This window comes from Phaseolus vulgaris, chromosome 5 (assembly GCF_000499845.2).
Source record: "Phaseolus vulgaris cultivar G19833 chromosome 5, P. vulgaris v2.0, whole genome shotgun sequence".
Taxonomy (NCBI): Eukaryota; Viridiplantae; Streptophyta; class Magnoliopsida; order Fabales; family Fabaceae; genus Phaseolus; species Phaseolus vulgaris.
In genome coordinates, this window is record NC_023755.2 from 4,171,851 (window position 1) to 4,199,529 (window position 27,679).

A 27,679-nucleotide genomic window follows, 5' to 3' on the forward strand; every position below is an offset into this window, starting at 1 on the left:
TAAGATAGTGTTATATATTATTTTCGGTGGGTCCAATTTATGTTTTATCTAAGACACATCAATTTGTAGTGATTCAAAACTATAAAAATAGGAAATATATGAAGATAAACAAGGTTAAACTCTTTTATAAAACTTACATTTGAATGAATGAAATAAAATTGATTTGTAAGCTTCTTTGAGCGTATTAGAGGTGTGAAACTCTTATCTTGAAGAATTTCTTCAAGTGATGAATCCTCATTGCACTTGTCCATATGAAATTCATTTAAAAGTAGTGCATTCTTAACCTTTCACGGTCTTAATCAATTTTCTCTTTTCATTTACAAATTGTTCTTGTTTTCTACTTGGAACCATGGTAATGTCGCAAGCATTCTATCTTCTTCCATGAGTTTTTGTTTCTCCAACGCCTCTTTGAGATCCATCCACCTTATAAAAGCTCATCATGTAGAAAATATAAAGAAAGAAAATATAAATATATGGGGTTAGAGTAAAAATTCATCACCACTATCCTAAGATTTTTCACTGTTTAGGATTTTTCACTCAAAACAACACAAAATTCACAAGGTTGGTGGGTTCACTCAAACGCTTAAAAGGTATAAAAAAAATATGATAAGTTTTTCAAGGATATCAAATCATGTCAACACATAGTCAAGTGACATAGGAACAAATCACCAAACACTTATGAGAATTTTAAAAGAGACTAAATTAAAAAGCACTTATGAGAATTTTAAAAGAGACTAAACTAAAAGACAAAAGTTAATTGAAAAGACAAACTAGAAAAAAGAAAATAAAACTAAACCAAATAGGAGATATTATGAGATGTATGACTCAAAATAAAGAAAAAAGAAGCTAGAAGAAAACACACAAAATGAGTAAAACTAAACTAGTATTACCAAAAGAATCATTTTAAAATAATAAAGAAAATCAATCAAAACAAATAAAATTTTAGAGACAAAATATACACTAAGAAAGAGGTGATTCAATTTGACAATCCCTAAGGATATATTCAATTGGAAATTTGTGTACAAGATTATAAGACAAGCAAAGCAAATTGAAACACCATTGTTTTTAACACTTTTAAAAACTTTTTGTTTCTTTTTTCCCTTTTGGCATGTATGGTCTTTGACAATTTAGTTTCTAATTGTGCTTGACTGGTTGTTTTTTGGATTTTAACTCCTGAACCACCAAAGTCTAATTGAAAATCAACTAAATTTTAGGAATTACAACATTTGAATCCAAATGTTTGTATAGTTTCGAATCAATCCTAAAACATGTCCTTCTAAGAAAATTTCTAAAAAGATTTTAACACTTTTAAACTCTAAAAAAATATAAGAACAAAGCTATAGACTCAAAACTAGACCAATCAAACCTCAAATTTATACCCATTTCATAACTAGATTCGATAACATGTTGTAAGAATGGATAGAAAAGTTTGATCTTAACATGTACACAAACACAAGAACATGTATAGAACTACTAAACACTTATTTGGCCTAATAAATTTACAAAGAAAAACAAAGAGTCACATCACATATGATAATGGTTTGAAAGACAAAGAACAACCCATTTAGACCTTTTATCATTGTGGGGCTATTTTTTTCTTTTTTATTAAAATGGGATCCGTTTAAAAAAATTTATAAAAATGACACGACTTCATATGCAAAAGTCGTGCCAAATTGGCACGACTTTGACACGTCAACTTGAAGTCGTGCCAATTTGGTACGACTTTGTCCACGTCATATTTTTTTAATTTTTTTTAAATAAATATATATTATAATTATTTAATTATAAGTTATGTAATACTTGAAATTAAATTGATAAATAAATTTTTTATGAAGGAATAAATATATAGGTAAAGAAAATTAGGAAATTAGTAATCAAACTTGGAATTGATTTTTATTATTAAACTTGTCTGTGCAGACAATTGTTTCTATTGTGACATTTAGTTCTATAATATGAACATCTTTTTAGTTTATTTGGAATTGAATCATCCACAAAAATAATTCTCTATTTATTTTTCAAATACAATAACACTTCTCAAATAAATATATTACGTTACCGTCAATCATGATCCATACACGATTATCTAATTTTTTGATTACTTAAAACTAACACCCTTAATCAATTATGTAACAAATTAATTTTAAATATTACATAACTCACTACTCTCGATATAAAAAAATGACGTGGATAAAGTCGTGTCAAATTGGCACGACTTCAAGTTGACGTGACAGATTCAGGTTGACATGTTAAAGTCGTGTCAATTTGACACGACTTCTGCATATGAAGTCATGCCAAGTTGGCACGACTTGCTCTATTTTTGTAATTTTTTTGAAATGGATCCCATTTTGGTAAAAAAGCAAAAAAAAGCCCCACTGCAGTAAAAAAAACCCCATTTAGATGAATTAAACATAAATATTATAATAAAATTAATTTAGATTTGTATTTATTTTAAATATTAAGATAATGCAAAGAGAAAATAATATCTTATTTTAGATATTAATATTACAAAATTTAATAACATGTTACGTGATATTTTAACTATAATTATTTTATTAATATCAATTCAACTATAATTAAACTACCGAATCTCAAATTAGTATTTTAATCAATTGAATCACCAGTCCAACTATAAAAAGATTCTCGCTTGTTCATGATTAATATAATTAGTAAATTTGAACTGTTTATTTAATTTATTTCTTAATACACACAGTTCAAATAAAAATTAACTCACCCATTAATTGTTCTATTAAATTAGAACCTTATGTCTTCATTATCGTAGTTGAATTTTATTTTAAGAGTTGAATTTAAGAATTGTATTGGCACGACCAAACGACCTGGTGAGTTGGACAGGAACTCAACCACGAGGAGAAGGTCATGTGAAGACACATAATCGATCGACCCATGACAACGAGCCATCGGTTGATCAAGTTAGCAAGGTTAATCCATAATTAAAAACTGTTTAACACAATCCTAAACATGGATTAACCTCCTAATCTGGCTCACCAAATAATATAAATAGCACAGATTTCAAGAATGTACGTCATTATCTACAGTACTCTGACAATCGAGTATCGACATCCTAACTGACTTGAGTTTTAGAGTGTCTTCTGCAGGTACCATCCCAATCTATGAGACAAGACGATTGAGAGGAGAAAGACGAAGCGGGAAACCAAGGGTAACCCCGACTAACTGAAAAGAGAAACAAGACAATCGTTTTCTAGTTCTCAACACCTGAGAAAGAATAAACATGCTAAATAGTTTTGATTTATTAAACATTATATCACCTCACAATTCATGCATTATTTAAAATTGCGTATAATAAAATTATAAAAAATAAAAACTAATTAACCGTGAATATCTGATCCAGGTTTTTCAAATTTAGAGATTGAATTTTTGTGTCGCACGAGACTGTTCTTTCCGCTGAATCGGTATTTGGTACAGTCTCCCCTTTCTCCTGTCTCTTGTCTCTTTCCCTTTCTCTCTCTCTTTTTCTCTTTCTCTTTTTTTCTCTCTGTTAAAAACAAGAGAAAGAGAGAGAGAAAGCGAGAGAGCGTGTTTGAAGGCGTCAGCAACAACACTAATCAAAGCGGTTTTAGACAAATCCCATGGCAGAGGAAGGCAAACCCGACGCTCAGCTCTTTCAGCTTCTCGCCAATCTCCTCCACCAGGTTCATCTTTTCCTCTCAATTTCTTATTCGCTTCTCAATATCTTGTTCCAATTTCGAATTAACCTTCAATTTTACATTTTTATGGAGTTTTTCCATCTGGGTAACACTTTTTACAATCTTATGATTCTGAGATCCGTCAATTGCGTTTCTGTTGCTATTTTTTTTTTTCTGGTTTCATGCTTCAATTCAGTTGAATTTTACATTCTGGATTGTGCTCCCTTTGTTTTTACAAGTTTTTTCATCATGCCTTTTGAGGTTCGGGAATTGTGATTAATCCTTGTTATCGTGAATGTAATTGTATCAGCGGTGGGTTTTCCTCTATATTTGCTTAGTCTTACTCCTAGTGACTCGTGAGAAATTGTTGTTTCTCTTGGAAAGTAATGGGTTACTGCAACAGTGTGGTAGGCTAGATCACTAATCCTTTTTATCTGTTGTGGTCTGTGTAATTCCTTGAAGATGGGGGACAGAATCGTTCTAGAGCCAAAGTACTCATTCTTTGTAATTTTATATGTTTCTTTGTGCTTAAAATCTGTGAATTGGGGAGATAAAAGCAATTTTCCAGTTATTATGACATGTCATGATCTGAATTTGTATGATAAATGCGAGTGTTAATGAATAATTGGTCAGTCAATTGTTCTTGGTGAGAAGTAGTAAGATATCATCATATCAAAACTTTAAAGAGTCTTATTAAAAAATCAAACAAAAATTGGATTGGTATTTATGAGTTAAAAGGATAACAAGCATGAAGTTGCACATCAATTTTCATCAGACACCGTCCTGGCCCTTTTGAGAATGGTTTCTTTGATCATCCTTCTTCTAGCTGCATGAGTTCTTGTGTTTCTTAGCTTTCATTGTATCTGTGATGGCTGCGTGACTCAAGCATCCAAAAATTTGACCGTGCAACCACTGTCTGACCTATCCCTCATTTCCGTCCACTTTTACCATCATGTCAGCCTTGTATCTCATTTGTCCATGTTACAATTATGAATGATTTTGGGATAATAGTAATGCAAGGGAAACAAAAATGTATTCATATCTACCTTTAATATTGTGTTTGGACCAAGTTATTGATTGATCATTGATAAAAGTAATTGTTTGTTTTCAAAGTTTGGAGGTGAAGGAGCATTAGTGAGGATATTGTACAATGACTACCAAAACCTCGTTCTGTTGGACAGGGTTGCCCACATGGATCAAACAACACCATTGTGTTCTGTCAAAAATAAAATCATTAAGATCGTATATTTAATTTTTTTTAATGGTTTCACTTAAAGTCTTTCTTGATCTACTTGAGAGCCTCTAATTAGTGGATTATTGTCCATGTGATCAACACTTTCAACTGGCACTTCTGATGCTCTTTTCAACTGTTCAAATTTGAGATACTGTATCAAAATTATAAGGGCAACCACATTCATGAGGTTCCAACCTAGTGAGGCCTAGAGAGCGCCAGATGTAAGCAATACACATCCTTTCCCTTGCATGGAAGAGGCCGTTTCTAGGATATTTACCTGTGACTCTCAAGTGAGGATACTGTACACAAAAAGAAAATATATATGGCCTTTCTGTTATGGAGTTGTGGATTTCTCCATTAAGAATCTGTACTGTGAATTTCACATAAACATTTACAGTGTAATGAACTGAATTTCTTGTATTATAGTGTTTTCTGGTGGAGAAGAGTATCAGTATAGTATTATGAGATCTATATTTCATTTAATTATGATCTCAATCCCCTGTTTCTTATAATTAGATTTAACTTGATTCCAATGTTCTTGTAAACATAAAAAGATTAGCAGTCTACTTTTTCCACCTTGATGACTCGTGATTTTAATATCTATGGTCGTTGCTTCTACAAATTGCTAACTTCTAAATCACTTATTATTAGTCATTATAGTGCATAAATTGAAGATTATTACACATACATGCTGCTTCTCTGGATTCCATCCACAGTTTAACTTCCAATGCAATATATCTTAATAGTGGTGGTTATATAATATACTCATGCATTTTTTATGGTAAACTGTGTAGGTGGAAGAACTGACGAATCAAGAAGAAGTTGAGCTCCGTTGTAAAATTGAAACCCTTGGATTAGAAGTTAAAAAAGTTCCTTCAAAGTCAACTCAGCACCTTAACGAGGTGGTTTTCACTTTATAGTTTAGCCATTAATCAATGTAGAGTTCTCTTATTCCTGTTGAAATGGATTAGAATGTGAATTTTTTTTTATCATATCTTAGATTATCCTCTTAATTAATTTTCTTATTTTCTCGTTGTAGTTATCATAATTCTTTTCTTATGATGTTTTATTTCTTAATTGGTTTGGATTATGATTAGTATAAATAAGGGTTAGTTAGTACTTCAAGTTTTATGAACAGGAGAAATACATAATCTCAACCAAAATGAAATAACATTCTCATTTTTTGTTTTATTCCTTACCTACATAGTTTGAAATTGCCAAGGAGTTGGACAAATTATCAGCAAGATTAGATGATCTTGATGAGATGATATCAACATCAATGGCTTCAGATCCACAGGTGCAGTCACTCTTGAGTGATACAGCTGATGTGTGGATGCCAGTTATCACTGCTACCTCTGAGGAAAGACGCAATTTCACAGCAGCTACTGGAGAAAACACCCTCCAACCAGATGCCGAAAAGTTTCAATAGCTTCCTACTTTCTTGCCTTTAAGTACAGACTATTGTTCGAAGCACTAAAAACCAGTGTTTTAATATATTCTTATAGGCGTTTCAGTCAAATATTGAAATTGGGAAAAGATAGAAGAAAGGAAGTTTTTACATTTTGGGTTTTGGGGCATTCTACAAGGGGATAGGTGTTGAGCATGAGGAGTCCATTTTTGTTTGTTACATGATAGATCTTTGGTGCAATTTCCCATGAGAAGTTGATCCTCATAATCTTGACTTAGATTCTGATTTCTCTAATTCTTCCAGCATAAGCATAACCAAGTGAAGTTATTTTTCTATGTGCTTAGTCAAATTTTCTTCATGGAAAAATTATATGATTTTATGAAATCACGTGGCAGTGAATACTATTTTTTTTTTATCTGTTTTCACTATTTTTGCTCGTACCATAAGGTCAAGTTAATTTTTCTTTTTTAATTAGAACTAAGACATAAATGACATTATCACTGTTGTCGTCATTGTCACTGCACTCTTAGGAGGAAGAAGAAGAGAGAGTAAAACAATTGGTTTAGTTGGAAGCTTGTTTGGGAAGGTATCATATCTTCCAAAAGCTTGTTCAATAATCATATTATAAACTTGTTTGGGGACGTGTGTGTGTGTATATATATATATATATATATATGAAATTCATCATCACTTTTCCTAAATATTTACATATTATAAATTAACATAAATAATAAATAACCTTAAAACCACATTAACATTGGTAAATATCCACATCAAAGATTGACAACAAAAAGGTTTATATTGTTATTCCCAGTTAGCTCCAACAACTAAGGGAAAAACATACCAACTAAAAGTTTGCTACATATGCTTAATAGATTGTGTTTATTACTTACCCTTATTATTTGATTTTAATTTTTGTTTACACTATAACTTTAAAGTCTGTGATATTAAGATTAGTTATTCAGAAAATTTGTGTTTTATTTAAACTACTCTAGAAAGAAAGGTCATTTTCAGTTTATTTTATTTTTTTACTCTATAATTTTTGTGTCACTGAAGATATTAAGATTAGTTATTTAGAAAAAAAATTGTGTTTTATTTTACATACCATAAAAAGATAGGTTACTATGTTAAAATATAATTAAGAATAAATAAAAAATAATTTTTATATATATTAAAAAGAATACTTTATTGTATATGCTTATAAATTTTAATTATATATTGTTTTAGATATATACCAATTTGCTAATTAATTTAAACATTTGTAAGAAGTTTTTTAATAAAAATTGTAAAAGAAAAATACAAAAAATTAGATTCTTTAACACATGCACTGAGTTAAAAAAAAAAAAAAATCATATAAAAGAATGCCAAAGGGCTTTCCTTTGCTCTTGAGATTCTCAGAGGTGAACCAAATGACTTAATGTTGGAGATCCCACATCGACTAGAGATAAAAATATTTCGTTGTATATAAGTGGGTGCAAACCTTAACCTCATAAACTGGTTTTATGGAATTGAGTTAAGCTTAAAGTCCATTTCGTAATACTTAACCTTATTAGACGTGCTTCTATCTCCAGCTTCAGTTTCAGCAATTAGGAGTGCTCTTTCTTACATTCACCCTCATCACCACTACTCTAATATTTTTTTCTCTAAAATTCAACTTTCTCTTTTTTTATTTTTTTTATATCTTAGCTATCCTTAAAAAAAACTAATTATGTATTATAATTAACTTTTATTCAAGTTAGCTGAGTCAGATCACTCAAACCTGCAACCTGGAGAATTATCAATATAATGACAATGAGAAATCATAAATGAATATAATCTAAATGACACGAATATCAGACCAGTTCTTCTGTCACCAATTTTTAACTTGACAGGACTTAATTTGCCAAAATGTTCATTATTGGGTATTTGTTTGACTTTCTGTCAGAAGGGAAATGTGAAGACTGAGAACAGAAGGAACAATGAATGCATATAAATTGTTTTAAACAATTTTGTTTCCTAAACTAGGTGATTCAGTTTTTATACTGTCTTCAGTTTCTCTTTTCTGTGATTAGATTAGTGAAAGCTGTGTGGACAACACCCTTAAAATTGCAAGCTTTCTGGCCAGAAAAGTATGAACAAAATAATTGTTTTTTCCATAATTTCCACACTCCTGTGTACAAAAATTGAACAAAGAGATCATTATCAAACACTCACGGTATGGGTGGTATACAACCAGGTAATAATTAAGAGCATCTAAAATCTTCATTTCCATTTCAAGTATGTCCTTGATTTATATCTATACTTCTCATCAGCATCAGCATAAAAAATCTGCGGTTTCAGCATAGAAAGGAAATCTAGTATCAAGACAACTTTGAAAACAAATTACTCACTTTACGTTCAGAAGTCAACATGAAGAAAAATAAAATAATAGGTTAACATCTTACACAATTTTTTTATGTAAAATACAAGAAGCCATGCTTGCACTGTGTTTTCTTCTGCTTTTGATGCCAGGTACAAGCATGTTGGAGTACCAAACGTGGATCATATTCTGCCATACTCTTCCTTAAAATGACAAAAACTGAAGATTGTCAACAGTTGACACTTAGTGAGGGTATTAAGCACATACTACTACTTAGTGACATACATAGCAGTTGTCTGCTTATAAGTTACATTTGGAAAAAAAAAAATTAAGTGCACGGTTGCTCTGGAAAATTCAAAAGTTAGTGGCATATCTTGGAAACTTCACCATAAATTTTACCGCAATTGATGAGGCAGTTGAAGCCAGCAGATCCCAGAATGAGACGGTTATTGGTTTTTCTAACATAATTGCATAACACTAATCTAAATAGTAGTACTGATATGGACATTAGATTTAATCAAAACCAAAAAAAATCTGCATCTATGATAAATCCTGACATCAAAAGGAAAAAAATTTATGAAATATACTGCAGTAAACTTCAAATTACTGAGTCCAAGCATCACAAATACTACATAACATGCAAGCTATCCCCAATCTAAAAGAAAGACAGGAAGTTCCAACCATTTCAGGACAAACTTTTCCATACACTACTGAAGTTTACAAGTTCACAACACATACTTGGTATAAACACGCCTCATGTATGTAACTGCTGCGGCCATAACCCTGAAAGATCAACCAACATATTAGAAATGGTTATGGAATTTAACACAAAATAAATGGCAAAAGTTGTTAAAGTTTTGAACTTAACACAAAATAATTTCATTTGCATTCCCATTGTGATTCTAAAGTGGTATCACCATTGGTTGAGTAGACTCCTAAATTCTAATAGAGCTCTTCTACATGTTCATATATACTTATGAATGGCAAAAGGCAAGCAAGCTTCATTACTTATGGGAATATGGGTGGTATATTTCCTTTTCAAATGTAAATGATCATCACTAAAAGTCTAGTCTGTTCCATCAAAAATTGATCAAACAAATGTATTCCATGGATAAATATCGTATATATGCCAATTCTGCATAAAAAAGTAACTTTCAATAAACATAAATAAATGCATACTAAACGGATACATTAGAAAAGAAATCCACCCAGGACATAGTAAATTAATTAACTATAGATATGCAGCATAGGAATTAGGAGTGGTTATGGATTTCTATTTCCTAAGTCATGGTTCTGCAGAATCTCTAGAAAGTGGGTGTATAAAGTACATGCATAAACCTACATCACAAACAAGCCAGACATCTATAGATATATCACCTTGATCAGAAAGAGAAGATGGGAGGTTTAGTAATGACATAATGGCTGACTTATCCTAATTTTCAGTTTATTTTAGAACTTCTTATGTTAATTATGCATTCAAAACTGTTGTACATCCCATCTCATACAATCTTGAAGGTCGTGTCTTGCTTATTGGAGAATCAAAATGCAGGCAAACTAAACAAAACTAGGAAAAGAATCAACACGATACATATACTTCATATTCTGTTTGTCCATGGGGCTTTTGGCCTCAAGAAGTGTGGCAATTCCTTTTTCTCCCCTTCATGCATTGCAGACTAAGCACAGATGTTTAAGCCAGAAAGATCAAACCAATATACGAATCTTTCTCTGGTAATACAATATACTTTTCACTTTATACTTCTCCTCCCACCCTTACCACATTAAAACGTAACCAGTTATAAACATAAAAGAGATGACTTGTGCATATTCAAGAAATACAGTTCACACCTCTGCCTCACTTTTACTTGTGCCAATTTCAAAATATCTGGTCAAGCAAGAAAGAAAAAAGAAGAAATTCAGCACAGATAAATAACAAAAATTAAACACCTCTATAGTCAAGGAAGGATATCAATAACGATAACTCTAATTATTCATCTTTCAGAATATTTTATATACAAGAGGATGCCAAAAAAATCCATAAAAGCATCATAAGAAATTCCGTCTGAAACCAATCCCTGGCACACAAAACTAAGGATGACAGCAGCAACTACAAATTCAGAACTGGACACCACATCAACAAGTAAAAGAATGATAATCATAAGCAATAGCCAGAAGCAAAAGGTTAGAGAACAAAACAGTGCTGTGGCATAAGGGGAATAAATACATGTATGATAGAGATTGAAGAAAGACATAAAAAAAAGAAAACATACTAATGAGATGATGTCCAGAAATTGGCAGCCATGTTTCTTCAGAGATGAGCGAAATTCAGCCAAAGAGAAACCAGAAAACTGTGGACAATCACATTCACAGTGCAACTGCAGAGTGAAGCAAACCCATTTAGAAGAACCCATTGAAAATTGATCCAAAAGTAAATGTTCTACCTTTCAACCAAGGATGAAAAACAAATGAGAATTGCACAAAACCAAGATTGTCAAGCTCGAGAGTCGACGTAAACTCGTGAGAGCTTCATAGACTTGACTCGTAAACTCGTACAAATATTATAGAAGTTAAATTATTCGAGTCATAAAAATTAAATAATTAAAAATAGACAAATATAAAGTTTTCAATCCTCTAATTATGATTATGTCCATTAATATTTATCTCATGCTTATCCAATATCTGATCTATATCCTAAGCATTTCTTCTTCTATTAAAAATAAAAGATGGACTTAAATTGACCTCAGTTGAATTTGATCTACTATGAGACATTCCTTAAAATTACACTGCTCCAAATTCAATTTCTGGCAAAACAAAATAAAATTTACACTGGCATAGGTAAAGTTCATATTATTTTCTATGGTTACAGTTCCATTCCTTCGAAGTTATTTTTATTTTAATAAATATTAAAAATAAAAAATATAAACATGCTTAAATCGGATGAACAGTAATCCAATTAAAGTTTACCAATGGACTGGCAAAAAAAAGCTGGCTCAGCTAAGAGCCTAAATCGCATAACTGCTGACACCTTATTATACACCATAATTCTCCTCTTTTGTTCTTGCTATTCTCATCACTTATCTTCTGCTCACCAGAGGAGTAATTCTGAGACTGAAAATGTTTTTCATTCATAAAAACTGGAAAGAAAAAGAACTGATTTCATAGAAATCATGTTTTCCAAAGTGATCCGTGTCTAAGTTGTTCATAAAAATTAAGGCAAAAACTCAATATCCAGTAGAGTGGTAACTAATTGAATCAATAAGTGGTTATGTGAAACAAATATCAGCTAACCTTATCACTTATCAGTCTACTCAACATCAAATGTAAAAATACCAGGAAGATTTTAATGTGCACTCATGTATAAGTTGTCATTAAGTACAATAGAATATGAAGAATTAAACATGGAACATGGAAACTGAATCGTTGACTAGACTAAATAAGTAGTCAAATATAACACATCAACTGCTAGAAGTGCTAACTGTTTCCTCTTCTTCAGTGACAAGTAGTTTCCCCTCTGAAAAATCACAGGATGTAATTGGTATTCCCAGCTGCTTCTTCAACTTCTTCACAACAAACACTTCTGGCTCTTCACATATGGTTAGCACTGTACCATTCCTACCAAGCCGACCAGTTCGGCCAGCCCGGTGCGCATAATGAATTGAATCTGTTGGTAAGTCGAGATTAACCACAAGATCACATTCTGCCACATCCAAGCCCCTTGCTGACAATTCATTTGTCACCAGAACTCTCACCTCACCGTTCTTGAATTTCTTCAGGGTTGTTGACCTCGCAAGCTTCCCTAGATCCCCATGTAACTCCACAGCTTTCATCCCACGGGCCTCCAGCTTGAAGACAACATCCTTTAGCTGTTTAGTGTGGTTCATGAAAGCTATCACAAATTTGGCATCCAGTGCATGAATACACCTTCTCAACACATCAACTTTGTGCTGCAACCTTGTTACACAGTAATAGTGTTTCAGCGCAGGAGGCAGACTCTCTACCGCTGCTTGAGATGGCACAGCCGAATTGGGCAAAGAAGACCGGGATAAACTGACAGGTTCAGAAGGAGAGACCGTTTCAAGCGGGACAATTTTCTTAGCTTGGACAAGAAGAGGGTCACAACCCCAGCTTCTAGCTGCCCTTACAACAGAAAAGGGCACAGTTGCAGAAACCATGATTAACTGACGCTCACTCTTTCCAGCATTTGAGTTTGGGTCTGCACTTGATTTCCTCCCTACATGCTCCAATATCCGGTGCATGTCTTCCCGGAAATTGAACGACAAGAGTTCATCAACTTCATCTAATACCAAATATCGACATCCATGAGTGCGAAGTTTCCCAGATGCACTTAGCTCTGCTATCCTACCAGGTGTGCCAACAACAATTGCAGGTTTATTTTTCTTGAGAGCTTCTTCCTGCCTGGTTCGGTTGGCACCCCCCACAAGCTGCTGAACCGCTCTCTTCTTATCCATTCCTAGCACCTTCTCAAACTCCCTCACTATCTGCATTCCAAGCTCTCTAGAAGGAGCAACAATCACTGCTTCAATTCCCAAGTTCTTCCCATTCTCATCACCATCATCATCACCTTTCCCCCTCAGCGGTCCAACAACCGAGAGAATAGGAAGCAGATAAGCTAGTGTCTTCCCTGAACCCGTGTAAGACTGAATTATGACATCGCGGTTGTTTAAAATGGTGGGAACTGCAGCAGACTGAACTTCAGTCGGAACAGTAAAACCCTCCTTCTCTAGTCTCTCAATCAACACATGTGGGAGGCCAAGTTCTGGAAATGACTTTGCAGCAAAAGGGGCAAACTCTATTTGCTGTTTTTCTACAACCCTAACTACTTTCTTCTTCTTCTCATTAATGCCAAAGGGCTTTCCTTTGCTCTTGAGATTCTCAGAGGGTGAACCAAATGGCTTAACCTTATTAGATGTGCTTCTATTCCCAGCTTCAGTTTTAGTTTGGAAACCTATGCTAGAGAGGGTGAGGGAAGCATGATTAGGTTCCACCTGGCTCATACACTTCACACTAGTGTGCAATAAAACAGACCTAGAAGTGGCCAAAGCCCTTCTCAAGTGGAGTGACTCCCCAACAAGCAAAAGAAACCTAGTTGAAATCAAAGTTGGCATCTTTAAACAAGAAAAAAAGAACAACCTCGTATGTCCTGTTCGTCCTCCAAATCGGACAACACAAATATTAATGGATGCTAAAACCCCTTCAAATAAACCTTAAAATCTGCTACTGATAAGAACGACAAAATCCATTTTAGCGCAGCTTCTTCTAGGTGGTGCGGCAATCCAGTTTCGTGTGTGCGGTGGTGGCGGTTCGTGCGGTGGTTGCAGGTTGCGGTTCGTGCGGTGGTCGCGGGTTGCAGGTCGACGGTGGTCCGGTGGTGCCTTGGGAGGTGTGGAATTAGGGTTGAATTGTGATTTTGGTTATTAGGGCTCTTTTTTTATTGTGCTGCAGAATAGCTCCAAATTGGATTTAATTGAGTGCAGTTTTTTGCATTATTGTTAGAAGTTTAATCTGCGCAATGCAATGTTATTTTTATTTATTGACATTTTCTTTAAACAAAGTAATGAAATTTAATTTATAGATAATATTGAAAATGTCATTTTGAGAGAGTGGTGGGGAGAGTGAGAGAGCTTGCTATCTAAGTAGTGTATTCTTATTTATAGTTTTTATTTATAATACAAACAAGACTAGATTATGGAAGAAATTGAATTCAGAGTAGTAATGCTTTATTGAGGTAATTGTGGTTCTGAAGCTGACTAGTTCTTCTTCTGATGTTTGTTTTGTTGTTAACTTTCAGCAATGACATCCTTAAATATTCGTTCACTGCTTGTATTCTCTGCCATTTTTGGAGTTTTTATGCTCATATGGAGGTTGTCTTGTCCTTTCTGATGCTGCTGCTGCTGCTTTGATGGCTGTGGGTGATTCCCCTTATAAGAGAACCACTTATCGCTATTCCCCCTTGCTTGCCTTTCTTCTCATTCCTGGGGAAAGTTCCTTTTCTCGGCTTCAGGTATGCTCAAGCTTTTGAATGCAGACTAGTGTTTTGTTATCCTGTATCTCTATGAATGTTTTGTTATATTGTATGTCTATGAATGTTATTACAGTCTCAGTCATTGTTCTAACAACTGTACTAGTTTAGATGAACTGGTGCCCTTCTCTCTATCTGTAAAGGTGAAATAATTTTTATCCTAACTTTATTATTTAACAAAATTTGAATTGAATAAATTTGTAGCATAAAATGAAGTTAAAATTGTACCATCCATCAAAAAAATTCTCAACCCAGGTGGAGTCTCTTCTCCCATAGGAGAAATCGAAGCCCTTAGGTGGTGATAGACAGTGAAAGATGGTGTCGTGCTCCGGCACCCACCACCTCTTACTCCACCACACCAAACTCATGTCCTCCCACGTGTCCAACTCCCGGCACGACCTCGCCATCTCTCTCTTCCACCACCTTCACTCCGCCCTCTTCCTCCCACTCGACCCCCACCTCCTCTCTCTCACCCTCAAGTCCTGCACCGCCCTCAACCTCCCCCTACTCGCCACCTCCCTCCACGCCCACGCCGCCAAGTCCTCCTTCCTCTCCAACCCCTTCGTCGCCTCCGCCCTTCTCCACCTCTACGGCTCCCGCCTCTCCCTCCCACTCGCCCACCACCTCTTCCTCCAAACCCCCCACCCACACCGAAACGTCGTCGTCTGGAACTCCATCATCTCCCTCCACGCCCACAATAACAACCTCTCCCTCGCCCTCCGCCTCTTCCACTCCCTCGACACTGCCCCCACCGACTCCACCTTCAACCCCATCATCTCCGCCCTCGCCCCCTCCCACCCCCTCCAATCCATCTCCTTCTATCGCCAAATGCGCCTCCACAACCTCAAACCGCGCCTAATTACACTTTTATCCCTCCTCCCCGCCTGCGTCAACCTCGCCGCGCTTAACCTAATCAAAGAGATCCACGGTTACGCTGTCAGGAACTCCATCCACCCGCACCACCAATTCAGCAGCGCGATGGTCGAAGCCTACGGAAGATGCGGTTCTCTTCGCTGTTCCAGTTTGATGTTTTCGACGATGAGGGACGAGGACAAGGACGTTGTTGCGTGGAGCAGTTTGATTTCGACCTGCGCTTTCCACGGCCAGGCGGAGACTGCGCTGGAGATTTTCCGGCAGATGAAGGCCGCCGGCGTGCGGCCTGACGGTATTGCGTTTCTCGGGGTTTTGAAGGCGTGCAGTCATGCTGGCTTAGCGGATGAGGCGCTGCGGTTTTTTGCGAGGATGCGGGGGGAGTATGGTGTGGAGCCGGGGAGTGATCATTACTCGTGTTTGGTGGATGTTTTGGGAAGAGCGGGGAGGTTGCAGGAGGCGTATGCGGTGATTCGGGGGATGCCGGTGGAGGTGACGGCGAAGGCGTGGGGGGCGCTGCTTGGGGCTTGTAGGAATTTTGGGGAGTTGCGGCTGGCGGAGGTTGCGGCGCGGGCGTTGGCGGAGGTGGAGCCGGGGAATGCTGGTAATTTTGTGCTGTTAGGGAAGATGTATGCGAGTGTGGGGAGGATGGAGGAGGCGCAGAGGGTGAGAAGGGAGATGAAGGAGAAGGGGGTCAGGGCAGCCGCCGGAAGTAGTTGGGTTGTGTATTCTGAGCTCTGATCATCTTTCTGTTCTTGTTGTTTGGAATCATGGCAAGTGAAGGAAACAATTGCCATTCTCTCATTTTATAAACTTAACATTTCATCAAATTCAATACTTATATTTACAATTGCATTCAAGAATAATGGTAATACAATATAGGTTGTAGGTTATGCATTTGCATATATTATAGTGTGTACCACTTGATATCTTAGATTTTAATACAGTTAAATTTTAACTTATATCATTAATGATACAAATAATCTATGTTACAACATAAGTGTCAATATTTAATATAGACTGACTCACATATATTTCAAATGTATGATCTCAAATTCATATGAATTCCATTATTTAATCTCTTTTGTACAATACATATCATTTGAAATTTTCACAAACCAATTGAATATACAAACTAATATTGACTTCACATTTATAAAAACATCCACACATAATCTAATTCATTGGAGAGACAAAAAGAAAAGTAAAGAAAGAAAGAAGATTTTCCTAGATAGAGCAAGAATGAACTCGCTTGAGCAAAAATTTGACCGAGAGAGTTGATATTTTTGTGTTGTTTTCACTTGAGCGAAATTCTTTGCTTTTCGCTTGAGTGAAAACATAGCTAAAAACAAGTTTAAGGACAAATCTATTTTCGCTTGAGCAAGAATTGGCTCACTTAATTGAAAATATCATAAAATAAACCTCTACAACCACACAATCTCATTTTAAAGTTGTTTCCAAAACCAATTCAATAAATACAAGTATCAAATGCAATAATCTAACGCAAAGACGATAACACACAACAAATTTCAACTACACAAATCTCATTTCAAACTCAAACATTAAAAACATGTTCACAACATACAACCTCACACAGAACATCAAGAAATGTAACCACATCACTCTCTAACCCAAATTATTTGTGCTAAGATTCTACCAAAAACATAATTAGTTTTATTTACATGAAATTCCTTATTCCAAAGAAAATTCCAATTCAAGCAATTTAACTGGTTAAAATCTAAACATAACCAAATTTCTCGATGGTTAAAATCTAAACATAACCAAATTTCTCGACGGGAGAATCCAGGCTATTCAGGAAGAATCGCAGCAATTCCCCAATCCACTTCGTTGAAGGACAATTGGAAGACCCGGGGCTGCCACGGGGTCCACATGAGCAAGCGCTACGCTTCTTGTGTAGTGGGATAAACTAACCTAAATAGTCAAGTGAAGGAGACCCACATGCCCTGAAGTGGACCTTAATATGAGGTTAACCAAGTTGAGATTATCACTTTTCTTAACTAATCCCACCGAAATTGATGAAAAAATCATAAGGAAATGAGGATAATAGAGAATCTTTGAGGTAAATATGGACTTACTTTGTTTGAAAATTTGATCGGGTAGAAATGATCCATGACTCATCGACTATTGTAGGGTGTCATAAAATTTTGAATTAGATAAAGTATATAGATAGAAAAGTAGAGAGAAGAGAGAGAAGAACAAAAATGAGAGTACGGGTGGGGTGGGGTTGCACGGGATAGGGTTACATCCCAACAACAAAGACTTTCATCATCGAAAATTAGCTTACCAAGAAAAAGAGTAAAATATGATGTTTGTATCTTTTCTTCCATTTTCTAGGTGGAATGAAATCTTACAATACTTAGACTATATTGATATTTCTACCATGAAATTTCTTTACTTAAAAATATAAAATTTTAACTAACTTTATCTCATAAGAAAAATTTTGTTTACTTGCACTTAGACTATCCACAATTTTTCTATATTCTAACATAAATAGAAACACCTCATAAAAACTTCTTCATAAACAAATTTCTAATATCACTTGTGTTATTGGAGTTAAGTTTAAAGGGAAAGAGATCCATATAACCTTTATAATATTTTCAAATTCCACCTTTTTCTTATGATAAAAAATAGAAATTATTATTATAATAATAGTAATAATAATTAAAATGAAAAGTATTACTGAATAATTTATTTTATAAAAAATAATGAAAAATATATTTTTTATAATTTTATTATAGGTAATTTTTATTATTGTGTAGGTGATGTATATATTTTTTTAGATATTTAATTAAGTTTAATAGAGGTAAGAATAAAGTAGTTAAAAGAAACCTAAATCCTAATAAATAAAAAATATCTTATTATAATTTCTATTTATTTTTAAATAATTAAATACTTTTCTTTCTTAAAAATAACTCTCACATAATTTTTTTAAATTATTATTAAAGAATTATATATATATATATATATATATTTAAATGTATTATTTTCATATTTTTCAATTAATTGTATTGTACAGGATGTTCGACGGATATTTTATGAAACAATTTCATCTTTCGAAGACGATATAAATTGTGAAGATGAAATGCTCCATGTATCACTGAATCTTTCCGGGGAGATGGTCTAAAATATAATGTCCAATACGGCCAGTACGGAAAAGATTAAGCAACTTCCCAGCTACCTTGTCAAGAACATCTTCTTCACATTTAACTGAAACATGGAAAACTTCCTGCAAGGCAGTAAACTGCCTATCAATGAGTGCAAGCATTTCATCTTCACAATTTATATCACCTTCGAAAGATGAAATTGTTTCATAAAGTGTCTGTCTAATAATAATTTTAAAAAATTATGTGAGAGTTATTTTCAAGAAAGAAAAGTATTTAATTATTTAAAAATAAATAGAAATTATAATAAGGTATTTTTTATTTATTAGGATTTAGGTTTCTTTTAACTACTTTATTCTTACCTCGGTTAAACTTAATGAAATATCTAAAAAAAAATATACATCACCTACACAATAATAAAATTATAAAAAATATATTTTTCATTATTTTTTATAAAATAAATGATTTAATAATACTTTTGAATTAGATAAAGTAGAGAGAAGAGATAATAAGATTTTGAATTAGATAAGTATAGAGATAGAAAAGTAGAGAGAAGAGATAATAAGATTTTGAATTAGATAAAGTATAGAGATAGAAAAGTAGAGAGAAGAACAAAAATGAGAGTACGGGTGGGGTTGCACGGGATAGGGTTACATCCCAACAACAAAGACTTTCATCATCGAAAATTAGCTTAACAAGAAAAAGTGCAAAATATGATGTTTGTATCTTTTCTTCCATTTTCTAGGTGGAATCACAGTTGTGAAATCTTACAATACTTAGACTATATTGATATTTCTACCATGAAATTTCTTTACTTAAAAAATTTTAACTAACTTTATCTCATAAGAAAAAATTTCTTTTACTTGCACTTAGACTATCCACAATTTTTCTATATTCTAACATAAATAGAAACATCTCATAAAAACTTCTTCATAAACAAATTTCTAATATTCGAGTTAAGTTTAAAGAGAAAAAGATCCATATAACCTTTATAATATTTTCAAATTCCACATTTTTCTTATGATAAAAAATAGAAATTATTATTATAATAATAGTAATAATAATTAAAATGAAAAGTATTATTGAATAATTTATTTTATAAAAAATAATGAAAAATATATTTTTTATAATTTTATTATAGGTAATTTTTAGTAATGTGTAGGTGATGTATATATTTTTTTAGATATTTAATTAAGTTCAACAGAGGTAAGAATAAAGTAGTTAAAAGAAACCTAAATCTTAATAAAAAAAATACCTTATTATAATTTCTATTTATTTTTAAATAATTAAATACTTTTTTTCTTAAAAATAACTCTCACATAATTTTTTAAATTATTATTAAAGAATTTTATATATATATATATATATATATATATTTAAATGTATTATTTTCATATTTTTCAATTAATTGTATTGTACAGGATGTTCGACGGACATTTTATGAAACAATTTCATCTTTCGAAGGTGATATAAATTGTGAAGATGAAAAGCTTGTCCTCATTCATAGGCAGTTTACTGCCTTGCAGGAAGTTGTCCATGTTTCAGTTAAATGTGAAGAAGATGCTCATGACAAGGTATAGCTGAGAAGTTGCTTAATCTTTTCTGTACTGGCCGTATTGGACATTATATTTTAGACCATCTTCCCGGAAAGATTCAGTGATACGAATACTTCATGATCCTCATGGAACTCCATGTATCACTGAATCTTTCCGGGAAGATGGTCTAAAATATAATGTCCAATACGGAAAAGATTAAGCAACTTCCCAGCTATCTTGTCATGAGCATCTTCTTCACATTTAACTGAAACATGGAAAACTTCCTGCAAGGCAGTAAACACTGCAAGCATCTCATCTTCACAATTTATATCGCAAAGATGAAATGGTTTCATAAAGTGTCCGTAGAACATCCTGTACAATACAATTAATTGAAAAATATGAAAATAATACATTTAAATATATATATAATTCTTTAATAATAATTTTAAAAAATTATGTGAGAGTTATTTTGAAGAAAAAATAAATATTTAATTATTTAAAAATAAATAGAAATTATAATAAGGTATTTTTTATTTATTAGGATTTAGGTTTCTTTTAACTACTTTATTCTTACCTCTGTTAAACTTAATTAAATATCTAAAAAAAATATACATCACCTACACAATAATAAAAATTATCTATAATAAAATTATAAAAAATATATTTTTCATTATTTTTTATAAAATAAATTATTCAATAATACTTTTCATTTTAATTATTATTACTATTATTATAATAATAATTTCTATTTTTTATCATTAGAAAAAGGTGGAATTTAAAAATATTATAAAGGTTATATGTATCTCTTACTCTTTAAACTTAACTCGAATAACACAAGTGATATTAGAAATTTGTTTATGAATAAGTTTTTATGAGATGTTTCTATTTATAGAATATAGAAAAATTGTGGATAGTTTAAGTGTAAGTAAAAGAAAAATTTTCTTATGAGATAAAGTTAGTTAAAATTTTATACTTTTAAGTAAAGAAATTTCATGGTAGAAATATCAATATAGTTAAGATTTCACATCGGTTATTCCCTAGAAAAGATCCAAACATTATATTTTACTCTTTTTCTAATTTTCGATGATGAAAGTCTTTGTTGTTGGAATGTAACCCTATCCCGTGCAACCCCACCCTACTCTCATTTTTGTTCTTCTCTCTACTTTTCTATCTCTATACTTTATCTAATTCAAAATCTTATTATCTCTTCTCTATACTTTATCTAATTCAAAATCTTATTATCTCTTCTCTCTACTTTTCTATCTCTATATTTTATCTAATTCAAAATCTTATTATATCTTCTCCCTACTTTTCTATCTCTATATTTTATCTAATTCAAAATCTTATTATATCTTCTCTCTACTTTTCTATCTCTATACTTTATCTAATTCAAAAGTATTATTAAATCATTTATTTTATAAAAAATATATTTTTTATAATTTTATTATAGGTAATTTTTATTATTGTGTAGGTGATGTATATATTTTTTTAGATATTCAATTAAGTTTAATAGAATAAAGAGAAAAATGGTAAGAATAAAAGTAGTTAAAGGAAACCTAAATCCTCATAAATAAAAAAATACCTTATTATAATTTCTATTTATTTTTAAATAATTAAATACTTTTCTTTCTTAAAAATAACTCTCACTTAAGTTTTTAAAATTATTATTAAAGAATTATATATATATTTAAATGTATTATTTTCATATTTTTCAATTAATTGTTAGTAAAATTATGAATATGCAGAAGCGTGTAATACTTATTTTATTTGAAAGTATATATGTATTTTATTTAAGTAAAAATATCAATATATTTTGTCCAAGCAAATCTTTATACAGTAGAATGTATATAATCAAGGTTAATATAAATGAATAATTAAGGGATCAACTACATAATATAATATATATATATATATATATATTATTAATACTACGGAACACAGACGTTTTCGCGAATATATATATTTTATTTATTTATATATAATTATGTTTAATATTAGAATTGAATAAATAATATTATTATTCACACATATAAATTTAAGTTTATTTTAATAAATACGAACACATGTAAAACACATAAATTTTAGCAAAACATAGCTAATAGAGTAGTAATACTTACCGATTATTCAATTTAGTTTTATTTTGATTAAATATAAATTTTAATCAAATTAAATAATTTTTTAATATTTTAGTTAACTGTATTTTTTTATCTTTTTTATTGATTTTTTGTTTTTAAAAACTCACATATTACAACACAATAAAAATTGTAAATTTATAACTATTAATAAAACATGAAAAAGATACTATCAATTTATTCTTAATTTTTATTCCTCTCCTCAATTTTCTCTTATTAATTTTATTATATTTTTTTTATAATATTTCAGTTTTTCATAAAATATGGGAGTATGGTAAAAATGGTGTGGAAAGTAGGTACGTTGGGAAGGAAAGGAGAGTAAGGGGGAAGTGGGAAGAAAGATAAATGATTTATGTATACTGAAAAATTATAAAAACTGTTTATTAAATAAATTTAAGGAGAGTAATTAAAAATAATAAATGTAGTACACATATTTTTCAAATTTAATATTTAATATTAACTATTTTTTTAGTTTTAAATTTAAGTAATTATAAAATAACCAAAATAAAATATTAATATAAAGATAAAATAGAAAAATAAATTTATACAAACAAAAACAGTTATAATGGAGAATCTCCTTTATATATATATAGATAACCAAAATAAATTAATAAAATAAAATATGAAGTAAGGATAAAATAAATAAAAAATTTAGAGAATATTTTAAATTTTGTATTTAATAGAAAAGTAGATAGATTTTTTATTTTATTATTTAATTATATTAAAATGTGGAAAAAAACCAAATACAAAAATTATATTACATTTTTATTACTTATATTTATATTTATTTTTTTAGCAACACTCCCTTTCATATTTTTTACAATATTTTTCTCTTGAAATTTGAAGAAACATTCCCTCTTTTTCAACTGTTTTTTAAAATTAACTGGATTTTCAGTTCATCTTCTCCGCCAAACAAACTCTGCGAGCATGGTAGCGACGCGTTTGGGCACACGAATTGGCACAGCGGTAAAGGAAGTTCTGAGAAGCAAGGGAGCATGGCGAGATTCTTTTATGGCTGCTGCTTCTCGCGCAATCGCGGAGAGAATTCCGTTGGTGAATCTCGTCGTCGAAGTCAGAGATGCAAGGGTCTGTTTGTTACGCATTTTAACGAATCATTATTCGTTTTCTTCAACTCATTAACACGCTCTACTATTCTTTTCGTTTTTCAGATTCCCTTGTCCTCCGAATGCGAGATACTCAGAAACTATCCACTTTCGCAGAAAAAAATCATAGCGCTCAACAAAATGGATCTTGCGGGGGCATCGAATGTGAAGGTAGGGCTTCTTTTCGAGCTTTTTTATTTTCTTTAACTGTTTTGAAGGTTTGTGGAAATTCCGCTGTCTTTCCATCTGTATGTAACCGTGGAAGTTTGAGGGAATATGTGTTTTTAGTCTTTGCATTTTGGTCTAATGTGTTCAACATTTCTAAATTTTCACATTTATGTTACATGCTGTTGAAATTAAAGCAAAACATGTATGGTTAAAATTGAAACATTAATTTATAAGAATAAATATCTAAATAAGATAGGACTGTCAGAGTACCTCAGCATTCGTCTTCTGGAATTGGTTTTCAGTGTATTTCGTTGCAAAACATGGTAGCAGAGAAAATTGAAAGTTGTGATAAAAGAAAATTAAATTAAATGAGAAAAGTTGTGTGCGAATGTGCTTCTACAGAGAAGCTGTCGAGGGAGTTAAGGTAACTAGAGTAATCAATAACGCCATGTAGGCTAACTTGCTAACCAAATTAGTAATTAAATTGATAAACTATTCTAACAATTTGATTTGTGGAGTTTAACCAAACTCACTCAAATAATCATTTGGAGGGATTAGTGAAATTGTATTCCTTTTAGATTTGTTAATTAATGATTTTGTTTTTTTAATAAATGTTTTGTGAATAGGCATGGATGGAATATTTTAGGGAAAGGAACTGCGTATCTTGTGGAGTCAATGCTCATAACAAGGAGAACATCAGACAGGTATTTGTTCCCTTTTTCTGCATTCTTCCAAATAGCCTCATGAATGAATGGTCTTATTTATTATGGTGTTTTGGTGTTGTTTATAAAATGTTAAAGCACATGGAACCAAGTTTCTAATTTTGAATCTTACTGTTGTTGTGTACAATCATGTTTAAATTGATTTGAATAAATTTCTGTAAGATGCATCTGTAGTTTAGTCTCTAGCACACATGAATAGTACTGAGAAATTGTTTAAATCTTTAAGCAGTAAGCAAGCAGAACATATCAGTTAGAGATTCTGAAACGTTTGTACTGTATTGCTGCTGCTCCTCTTGACCTTTCTTCTCTTTTAAGCAGTAAGCACAATCTATCTATTAGATATTCCTCTTGGACTTTTTATTTTGACTTAGTGAGTTTTTATATTTGGTATTGGAGCTCCTAGTTCCTACGTTTTAACTGGTAAAATGAGACAAAAAATGTATGCTCTGCAACGGAATACAAATACAATTATCTGCATTGTTATATAGACTCTTTTTTTAATTTATTATTATTGTTATTTTTATTATTATTTTGTAATAAATACTTATTTTATAATTGTTCATGAACTAAATTACTAATAAGGATTTTTGCTTTTATGTAGCTTCTAAGCCTTATACAACGCCAAGTGAGTGAATTGAGGAGAGATGATCAATGTTACAATGATTATACTGCTACAGTAATGTTAATTGGGATTCCAAATATTGGTAAGTCGGCACTTATCAATGCCTTGCATCAAGTGGGGAGAATCAGTGCATCAGGTATTCAAATTATTATTACAATTCTAGTAGAACAGGCTAAATGACATGCTCAACTCGTGAGAAACACCAGTGGATATATTTATATATCTATTCACAAATTTTCTGTTTTATTTTATAGAAAAAGGAAAGTTAAAGCATGCAACTGTGAGTCCTGAGCCAGGAGAGACTAAAGACATTCGAAGTTTTAAGGTTAGCCCTTTGTTTTCTTTATATATTATATAATTTTCCATAATGTGGACTATCAGTTTATAACTTTTCTGTGTCGTGCTGAAGGATACCAAAACTCTTAATTTTAACTCTTGATAGGTTTTTGGTGTACAGACTTACTCCATATATGCATCTTACGTATTCCAACATGTAAATTATTTATAGCCAACTGCTGTATACTTTTAAGAATATACTTAGAAAGTAAAAGAAGAAGCTTTTTGGCATGGTTAATAAGATGACTTGCACCTCAGAAAACAGTTTAGAAGTGATAAATTTCTAGTTGAAGAAAATAGTCGTGTATTTAAATGTTTAGAGAAGGTTGATGTCCATATTGTGCACTTTGTTGGCCTATCTATGCTAGTATGATCTCCATACTTCCTTCCTTGTTTTGCTTCTTGTTCACTCATACATGAATTAGTACATCTTTTGTGCTTTTCTCACTTTTGAAACTTCTGCTTTCCATTCAGATTGGTAGCCATCCCAATATCTATGTGTTTGACTCTCCAGCTATTTTATCTCCCAAGGTTCCTAATGTTGCTGTTTTATCTAAATTAATTTTAACAGGTATGTTTAATTGATTTTCTTTCTGCTCCGTTTCTTGCCTTGATATTTTCTTCCGTTTCTACACAATGCACTCCCCCAACTTTGCATCATCCTACATATCTTTTGTTATACCAAACTAGTGTAGAGTAATTTTCATTTCATAAGTACATCATAACTTCCAAGCGAACTAAGAACAAAAAGAATTTCAATTAAGGGAAATTTGTTATTTATGGTTAGGTTAGCTTTTGTAACTTTTAGATATTCTCCTGTTGTTCTCGCTCATACCTTCATTTCAATCTTTATCCAGGAGCAGTTGCGGATTGTTTAATCAGGAGAAAAGAAGTTGCTCAATATTTTCTAGCTATACACAACTCTAGTGACCAATACAAGAAATGGGCAAAACTATCTATAAAGGATGATGATAGATCATTCCTTAAAGGCACAACAGAACAGTTGACTAGCTCCGATATGAAGCAGAAAAGCCAAATCCCGACAGATCACACACAGGTATCTGTAATTTATTGTGTATTATCTTAATGCTCATATAATGTTTTCTACTGTATGATTAAAACAATAGAAAGTTGTAATCCCTTAAAAATAAACAGCCGAGCATAAGAATGATGAAAGGGAAATCCATCATAGAATTGAACCCAAATTGTTCCAAGTTAAATATGCAAAAATTTGGGAACTAATAAAGGAGCCAAAAGCTTTGCATTTCTTTGGAAGTTGGCTTGTACGCTACTGGAGCAAGTGAATAATCAGCATGAGGATTTAAAGTTTGACACCAGAAATTGAAATTTCGATTTGGATGACAAAGTTCCATTTGTTAATTTATCTTCTTCGTTTCCCATTGTTCATTTGATTGATAAAGACTGGTTAAAACAAAATGTCATATGATCTGTCATTTCTCTCAAAAAGTTTACCATTACATGCATTTTAACTTTTGGTTTCCCAGGACTGCATAGTGCAGGATGTTCGACGGACACTTTATGAAACAATTTCATCTTTCGAAGGCGATATAAACTGTGAAGATGAAATGCTTGCACTCATTGATAGGCAGTTTACTGCCTTGCAGGAAGTTTTCCATGTTTCAGCTAAATGTGAAGATGCTCATGACAAGGTAGCTGAGAAGTTGCTTAATCTTTTCCGTACTGGCCGTATTGGACATTATATTTTAGACCATCTTCCCGGAAAGATTCAGTGATACATGGAGCTCTTCATTTTTGTGACTATTCATTGCTTCTCTTTTCATTTAACCTATTTCTTTTCCTGTTATAACCATTTTTGGTTAAGAGTTAGGAGTACTGAAGTTTATGTGTCAAGAAGCTATTAAGATCTCTTTCTTTCTTCTGGGGATTGTTTCAACCTCCATATTTTTCTTCTGCACTCATAAATACAAAAATCTCCACTTTCTCTTTAAAAGATATTTTTGAATTGTGCAATAATTTTTTAACATAAAATTTTAAATTGCATAATGCCAAAATCATTTGACTTTCAGATTGCACACTTTGGCAGAGTTATTTGTTTTTAAAAATATAAATGAAGACATATACAATGAAAGGAAAAAACAAAAGGAGGAAAAACTTACTTACAAATTATAAAAATTGAAAGAGAATACATATTTTATCTTATAATGTTTCTTATGTTTTATAAATTATATATATAATGGCTATGATAGTGTTATAGATTTATGCATTTCTTAAGTTTTGCAAAGTTTTATACATGTATCTTGCTTCAACTATTGTACCATGTTATTTTTGCAATAATTGTATTATTGTAATGACTGATCATCATAATGTTTTAATTATTTTTCTAATTTTTATTCTCAAAATAAACTTAT

The 27,679-nt window shown here is 32.0% G+C and overlaps 4 protein-coding genes and 1 long non-coding RNA gene across 6 annotated transcripts; 3 read left to right on the forward strand and 2 right to left on the reverse strand.

Annotated features, from left to right (window-relative positions):
- Window positions 1–3,196: 3,196 nt before the first annotated feature.
- On the forward strand, window positions 3,197–6,581 carry LOC137834915 (uncharacterized). The gene is made up of 3 exons (XM_068643156.1): window positions 3,197–3,668; window positions 5,691–5,798; window positions 6,104–6,581. Exons 1-3 carry the CDS (start codon window positions 3,606–3,608, stop codon window positions 6,323–6,325), a joined length of 393 nt encoding a protein of 130 aa, XP_068499257.1. The 5' UTR covers window positions 3,197–3,605; the 3' UTR covers window positions 6,326–6,581.
- Window positions 6,582–8,398: 1,817 nt separating this feature from the next.
- On the reverse strand, window positions 8,399–11,209 carry LOC137834916 (uncharacterized). Its single transcript, XR_011084981.1, has 5 exons — window positions 11,081–11,209; window positions 10,910–11,014; window positions 9,381–9,425; window positions 8,728–8,845; window positions 8,399–8,611 (listed from the first exon to the last, which is right to left on the reverse strand). It is a non-coding gene; the product is annotated as an uncharacterized lncRNA (long non-coding RNA).
- A 767-nt stretch (window positions 11,210–11,976) lies between these two features.
- Window positions 11,977–13,765, reverse strand: LOC137834917 (DEAD-box ATP-dependent RNA helicase 47B-like). Its single transcript, XM_068643157.1, has one exon. The coding sequence runs from the start codon at window positions 13,763–13,765 to the stop codon at window positions 12,095–12,097; it is 1,671 nt and encodes a 556-aa protein (XP_068499258.1). The 3' UTR covers window positions 11,977–12,094.
- Window positions 13,766–14,521: 756 nt separating this feature from the next.
- On the forward strand, window positions 14,522–27,263 carry LOC137834919 (DAR GTPase 2, mitochondrial). 2 transcript variants are annotated; one of them, XM_068643159.1, is made up of 9 exons: window positions 14,522–14,661; window positions 23,234–23,424; window positions 23,508–23,612; window positions 24,236–24,313; window positions 24,933–25,089; window positions 25,208–25,278; window positions 25,764–25,860; window positions 26,147–26,346; window positions 26,795–27,263. In XM_068643159.1, the coding sequence occupies exons 2-9, from the start codon at window positions 23,266–23,268 to the stop codon at window positions 27,041–27,043; spliced, it is 1,116 nt and encodes a 371-aa protein (XP_068499260.1). In that variant the 5' UTR covers window positions 14,522–14,661; window positions 23,234–23,265; the 3' UTR covers window positions 27,044–27,263. The 2 variants fall into 2 exon arrangements, with proteins under 2 accessions (XP_068499260.1, XP_068499261.1); XM_068643160.1 differs by having other exon boundaries at window positions 23,559–23,612.
- Window positions 14,995–16,379, forward strand: LOC137834918 (putative pentatricopeptide repeat-containing protein At1g03510). Its single transcript, XM_068643158.1, has one exon. It carries the CDS (start codon window positions 14,995–14,997, stop codon window positions 16,288–16,290), a length of 1,296 nt encoding a protein of 431 aa, XP_068499259.1. The 3' UTR covers window positions 16,291–16,379.
- Window positions 27,264–27,679: the final 416 nt, after the last annotated feature.